The 6,898-nt window shown below is 45.6% G+C and overlaps 1 protein-coding gene across 1 annotated transcript in view; it reads left to right on the top strand.

The window, feature by feature from the left end:
- The window catches only part of LOC105809623 (myomegalin), an 88,861-nt gene that overhangs the window by 60,198 nt on the left and 21,765 nt on the right, over nucleotides 1–6,898 (top strand). Inside the window, exons 15-19 of the mRNA XM_012643459.1 lie at nucleotides 417–945; nucleotides 2,403–2,638; nucleotides 3,678–3,729; nucleotides 4,248–4,471; nucleotides 5,135–5,287. Of these exons, the coding sequence (XP_012498913.1) occupies nucleotides 417–945; nucleotides 2,403–2,638; nucleotides 3,678–3,729; nucleotides 4,248–4,471; nucleotides 5,135–5,287 (1,194 nt within the window). The remainder of the gene's footprint in view (nucleotides 1–416; nucleotides 946–2,402; nucleotides 2,639–3,677; nucleotides 3,730–4,247; nucleotides 4,472–5,134; nucleotides 5,288–6,898) is intronic.

Below are 6,898 nucleotides of genomic sequence, written 5' to 3'. Positions count from 1 at the left end.
GAATAGCTTGTCCTACATTTTTGTGGCCATCCTAAATATGTAAAGCTCATGTTAATGTCTTACTTAAGAGGCATCAATGTGTGTGGAATGAACATAGGACATTGGAGGATTTGAATTCTGACTCTGCCTTGTGCTAGTTTGAGTGATTGAGAACAAGCTAGTTTACTTCGCTTTAAGTTTTTGTTCCCCCAGTCAATAAAATAGAAAGTGGCTATACCTAATTTGCAGGGATGTTGGGAGGATAAGAAATACTGTATTTGAATGCCTAGTACAGTGTCAGAGCTGAATAAAGTACTGCTTCAACTTTTGCCCTAGTAATTATTGTCCTTATGACCAAACCTACTTCCTCTTGAAGGGAGTTGCCAAAGCAGCATGTCCAGCCTTTATTCAGGAAGACATCTTTGTCTTTTTTTTAGAGTGTGAGGAGCACAACAGCCTCAAGGAAATGGTCCTGATGGAGGGGCTGTGCTCTGAGCAGGGGCGCCAGGGCTCGGCACTGGCCAGCTCCCCTGGGAAGAAGCCCCTGGAGAGCCAGCGAGGGAAGCAGGAAGAGTTCCAGGCGTATGGAAAGTCAGAAGACATCTCTGTCCTACAAAAGGACATCAAAGATCTGAAGTCCCAGCTGCAGAATGCCAACAAGGTCATTCAGAACCTCAAGAGCCGTATCCGGTCCCTCTCTGTGACAAGCGATTATTCATCCAGTCTGGAAAGACCCCGGAAGCTGAGGGCTGTTGGCACCCTCGAGGGGTCTTCACCTCGTAGTGTCACTGACGAAGATGAGGAGTGGCTGTCTGATGGCACTGGGGCTTTCTACCCCCCAGGGCTTCAGGCCAAAAAGGATCTGGAGAGTCTCATCCAGAGAGTATCCCAGCTGGAGGCCCAGCTCCCAAAAACCGGACTAGAAGGGAAGCTGGCCGAGGAGCTGAGATCAGCCTCGTGGCCTGGGTAAGGAGGGTACTGTTTGGGCCCTTACCTGATTGATGATGTCTAAGTTAGTGCTTAGAGTATGGTAGCTCAGGCAGTTGGAAAAAAGAATGTAGGATAATCAGAAGGGCATTTAATTCAAATTGTAAATTTAGGCTTGAGGAAGGAATAAGGTAGGAACCAGCAGGGCATTGGATAGTGGCCCAGTGTCTGGGTGGTACTAGGTCTCTAGGATTTCCTCTTAAGAATGTATTATAAAGTGACAATATATATGGAATAGTGTAGTAGTAGCCTGGAATCAGACTGCCTGGGTTTATTTTTTATTTTTTGAGACAGAGTCTCACTCTGTTGCCCAGCTTAGAGTGCAGTGGCATCATCATCGCTCACTATAACCTCAAACTCCTGGGCTCAAGTGATCCTCCTGCCTCAGCCTCTCAAGTAGCTGGGACTATAGGCATACGCCACCACATCTGGCTACTTTTTTCTATTTTTGGTAGAGACGGGGTCTTGCTCTTGCTCAGGCTGGTCTCAAACTCCTGACCTCAAGCGATCCTCCTGCCTTGGCCTCCCAGAGTGCTAGGATTACAGGTGTGAGCCACCACACCCAGCCTAGACTGCCTGGGCTTAAATCTTAGCTCCGGCACTTACTAGCTATGCAACCTACTTAACCTTTCTGAGCCTTTGTCCTTACCTGTTAAATGAGGTTAATAAGAGAACCCATTTCAAAGGGTAGTTATTAGGTTTGAGTGAATTAATACAAGTTCTTAAAATAGTGCCTAATGTATATTAAGCTCTCAATGCTATTTGCCATAATTATAATTGTCATTGATACCTTGTGTTGAAAAACATGAGGTAGACATCCATCTTGTTATCTGTCCTGGTTATCTATTGCTACTTAACAACCTCCCCCCAAACTTAGTTTATTATCTTTCATGCTTCTATAGGTTGACAGGGCTCAGCTGGGTAGCTCTCACTTTAGGGTTTGTCATGTGGCTGCCATCAGAAGGTATGCAAGATTGTGTAATGTCCATCTTTGCAAAAATACAGTCTGCCACAGTATTATAGTATCGAATAAATTCAGACATCAGATGGTGTTTGAAATAGACATGAAAGGTCCTATCTAGACTTAGTTTTAAGTGATTCTAAGTATTTATTGAGTTGTTACTATGAGTCTACATGATACTGGCGCTGTAAGGGAGTAAAGTATGGCACTGTCTTTACCTTCACAGACCTTATGGTTATTTTTGGACATGACTGACAGGTATAAAACAGTTGATGAATAGTGGCATACTAAATTTTTTGATTCTGCAGTTTCTCAGGGCAGAATTTACTGTTAAATACCTCCTATGGCTTATATGCCAGGATTCAGTTTTGGGGGAGTTCCTTAGAGATGTTCTGACAGAAATTTCTACGGAAGCTCCATAACTTATCATCCACTCTTTTCTATACCTACTCTTTCCTCTTCTTTCCTGCATTAGGAAATATGATTCCCTGATTCAGGATCAGGCCCGAGAACTATCCTACCTACGGCAAAAAATACGAGAAGGAAGAGGTATTTGTTATCTTCTCACCCAGCATGCAAAAGATACAGTAAAATCTTTTGAGGATCTCCTGAGGAGCAATGACATTGATTACTACCTGGGGCAGAGCTTCCGGGAGCAACTCGCCCAGGGAAGCCAACTGACAGAGAGGCTCACCAGCAAACTCAGCACCAGTAAGTTGGCCACAGGGCTCTGGAATACTCTCAGGCATGCCCACAGTTCCAGGCCCAGGTGGCTACCCCACCTCCACTGCAGCTTTTTAACCCGGGTCCTGTTTCCCCTTCATCTCCTGGGAGCCATTACAGGGTGAAGACTGGCTGGTGGGGAGCACTGAGAGGAGCACACAGGGTTGGAGATGTTATGTTACAACCGTAGAAATGTCATCATCCATGGAAAGGGACCTTTGGGGCAGGAGGCAGCATCTATCTGGTGCTAATGGGGAGAAAGGGAAATGAGACTGAAGGGCCTTGTTGTAGTGCAAAGAGCCCTGAACTAAAAACTGCAAGACCCACGCTCTAGCCTTGATGCTGCCATGAACTTGCTTTGGGCAAATGACTTACCTTTTGGTGTTTGTTTCTTCATTTATAGCATGGTATTGTACATGCATGTACTTCAAGTATGGATCAAGCACCATGCTCTTTTGGACATGGTCTAGGCACTGGCTGGAGGAGTTCAAGGGTTACACTGGTTATCACTGAAGCCCTTTACCTAGAGAGGATTTCTGGAGAGCACCTGTGGGAGTACAGCAGGATCAATCTTTGGAGCCAACCAGCCCATCTCCTGGTGGCAGGTGCAGAGGTGGGACAGGGCTACTTGTCATCACCTCAGAGACAAGTGCAGGTTCTATTCAAAAGCTGTGATAGAACACAGCCATGTATTCAAGAGCCAGTCTATGGCAGGACATGGAGGCTGGAGTGTTCCAGAGGGCAGCTGAGCAAGCGTCTCATGATCAGTGAAACAATTTAAAGTTGAGACGTTTTAAACTTTCTGCCCTGCTTTAGGGTGGAAGCAGTCATAATGGCGATGCAGTGAGCGCAGGTGAGCCTACCAGGTCACTTCTCTAAAGACACAACCTGAGGCATCCCGGAATAATTATCCTGGATACACGCATAGAGTAATCACTATCTGTGTCCACATGGGCTCCTGTGTTTGTAATGTGTAAAGTGGGACCTGTTTAGTTTCTTACTGTTTCTTTCTGAATTTGGTTTGCAGAGGATCATAAAAGTGAGAAAGATCAAGCTGGACTTGAGCCACTGGCCCTCAGGTAATTCAGAATAGAATCTCAAAATATCTGTGGTAAAGGACAAGGTATTTTGTTTTTATTTTTTCTTTTTATTTCTAATCCATCACAGAGACATACATGGTCGGTACTTCAATTAACTGCATGATTCCACTTACACTCTTGGATGTTGGGACATGATTTGTTCTGTGTTTCTCAATGCTTACTCTCGGTTTTTGTACTTGTCTTGCTGGATATGGTAACGAACTTCTAGACTGCAGTCATTCTGAGGAACACACTTTAAACAGTAGGGCCTTAAAATGAGGGCTAGCTATGTCTCCGCTAGTCCTCAGCATATTATGTGGTTGGAGCACTGGGTAGCTAGTGTTCTCTCTCCATCTGTACCCTACCTACTGTCCACCCATAATTGGAAACTAATTATTCTGATTATTCTCTGCAGGCATGGTCCCCTTGGCTTATGTGGTTTTTCTCATGAGCCACAGTCAGGGCTAGGTGATCTGGGTGACCTTGGTTTCACCTGTTGTCTCCGCTTTCCCCACCAGGCTCAGCAGGGAGCTGCAGGAGAAGGAGAAAGTGATTGAAGTCCTGCAGGCCAAGCTGGATGCCCAGTCCCTCACGCCCCCCAGCAGCCGTGCCTTGTCTGACTCCCACCGCTCTCCCAGCAGCACCTCCTTCCTGTCCGATGAGCTGGAAGCCTGCTCTGACATGGACATAGCCAGCGAGTACACACAGTATGAAGAGAAGAAAGCTTCATCCGGCCTCTCAGGTAGCCTCCACTTTCTGAGTGGTACCATCTTTATGTAGGCTGAGAGGAGATCTCGGGAACCAGGCCTTCTAGCTCCACCTTGGTGTGTATCAGGCTGAACATGGCTCTGAGACCAAGTGCCAAGCACAAGCTCAAGTGGGTCAGGATCTTTGCTCTGCTCCTTACCCTACAAGTTACCTCTGTCATCCTGGCCTCCACCGGCATGTATGTGCTGTTGGACGCAAGGCGAGCCACAGTGGGGAGAGTGAGAAGATCATGGCCGACTTTTCTTCCCCAGTGACTCTGTCTGATAGACCTCCTTCTTTAAGATGGAAGACTCTTTCTTTAAGATCTCATCTCTCCTGCAATGATCTTGCTATTTGCAGTTTCTGAGCAGTGTTCTCTAAGCATTTGTGCATGTTCACAGATGCTGCTAGGCCTGCCTGGTATTTTTGGAGGTGCCATTTTCATGGTTTCAGAGCTCTGAGTCCCTCTGTCACCCTTAAGGTGGTTTGCTTCACTGAAGGAACTATCTGCAAGCAAGAAAATGAACACTGATAACAGTGCTTGTGCTTGGTGCCTGAAAGCAAGACTGTAGCCCTGGTACCTCCAGTTAAATATAAGGCCAGCATTCCAGTTCTCTGTAGAATACCAAACATTTTCTTTCATTCATGGGTTTTATAGATTCCATCCATCATTCAAGTCATTCTGCTGTATTGTCTTCTAAACCATCAGCCACCAGTGCACCTCAGGGGGTTAAGGCCGAATCCAGCAGCAACCCCATCAGCTTGCCAACCCCCCAGAATCCCCCCAAGGAGGCCAGCCAGGCCCATCCAGGTAGGCAACAGCCCATGCGCAGTGGCTTCATCCCCTCTCCCTCAGCTGTCTGTTTGACTTTTCTTCAAGGACAAAGTTTTGGACTGTTAGGGGCCTATGTGCATCAAATCCTGGGCAGTATCAAGAAACCATCCTCTTTTGCCAATTATGTCTAATTTTTTTTGTTTTAAATATTTTAGAAAATAAATAATCTATAATAGTCTTTGATCTGCATACCAATTTTAACCACTAGTTGGCTAATAATTTTTAAATAAACATTTTCATTTTTTTTCTCTCATTTCACCCTGGAGGACAAAGAGGCAAAATGTTTCTCCCAATATTATAACAGCCAAAGGACAAAAAGAAATTCACATCTACTGATATCTACACATTACCCATTTAATCTGCACAGTGGTCCTCTACAGAAGGTGGTGCTACTTACTTCATAGCTGAGGATGCTGAAACATCCTCAGACAAGATTCTGCTCATAGTACATGACCATTTGTGGATTTATGAATGGATTGGAAGTCTTTTACATGTACATAGTGCATATCCTGGGGGCAGTTAAAGGAATACATTCATTTACAGGCCCTCGCTTAGTTGCCAGGGGTGCACTGTTCGCTCACAGCTCCATTCCAGGGATGGCAGGGAAAGGGTAAGCCTTGTCTCCACCTCCTACCTCCCAGCATAACTGGCTGGCTGCCTTCAGTATGGCTTGTGGCGAGGTTTGACTCAGGTAGAGGTGCTCCCAGAAGGCATAGTGCTTTCTTCTGCCACTCTCATCTTCCTGAGGGCAAGTTAGCCAAAATCTTAAGGAAGAGGAAGTGTCCTGACTCTTCCTGAGCCTGAGCTCAAAGTTTCTGAGCCCGAGCAGGCAGTGGCTGGACCAGGAGATCATGGGGAAAAGCTGTTCACCCCAGAGCTGTAGACATTGCTTAATGTTTTGGATTTAAACAGGGCAGAAGATCAAGGGTTTTAAAATCAGAATGCCTCCACAAAGGAAGTGTGGGCTATGTCACTTGGCAATTTGGGTGTCTTTGCAGTATTGATCTGATGTGGTGTCAGCATCACAGGGCAGGGATGTGTTTTAGAATGTAATTATTGTCTTCTACATCAGACAGTCTTCACAAGTCGGTCTTGATTTCTGCTCCCTCCATTGGCTACCTGCCCAATAGCTATTTTAAGGAAAGAAGAAACAAATTCAAACATTGGAACTTCCCAGGGTTTCCAAGGATCTGTCTGTAGATGGCCTGGCTAAAGATCACCTGGGAAGATTTTTTTAAAATGTAAATTTCCAAGCCCTGCTCCCAGAGTTTATAATTCTGTAGGTCTGCATTAAGGCCTAAAGAATCTGCACGTAACAAAAGTTTTTCCCTAAGTTATTCGAATGCCCAGACAGGTTTGCAAGCCATTGTGTCTAAGCCACTCCACCAAGGCCTCTATTTTTGATGTGATGAATAAACACATTGATTTGGGATTCTGAAGTTTGTTTCCATCAGAATCGTGAACTGCATGCACTAATGCAGTTCTCCACAGCCCTTGTCCACTCCTGCCCTCCTCAGGATGGGCCCTGACGCTTTCAGAAGAGGAGTTCTAAGTATACAGAGAGTCTTGTTCCAGGGCCAAAGATAG

The sequence above is a fragment of the Propithecus coquereli genome, unplaced genomic scaffold (genome assembly GCF_000956105.1).
Source record: "Propithecus coquereli isolate 6110/MARCELLA unplaced genomic scaffold, Pcoq_1.0 Scaffold197, whole genome shotgun sequence".
Classification (NCBI taxonomy): Eukaryota; Metazoa; Chordata; class Mammalia; order Primates; family Indriidae; genus Propithecus; species Propithecus coquereli.
The sequence above is the reverse complement of the archived record's forward strand: the minus strand, read 5'-3'. Positions and strand labels throughout refer to the sequence as shown.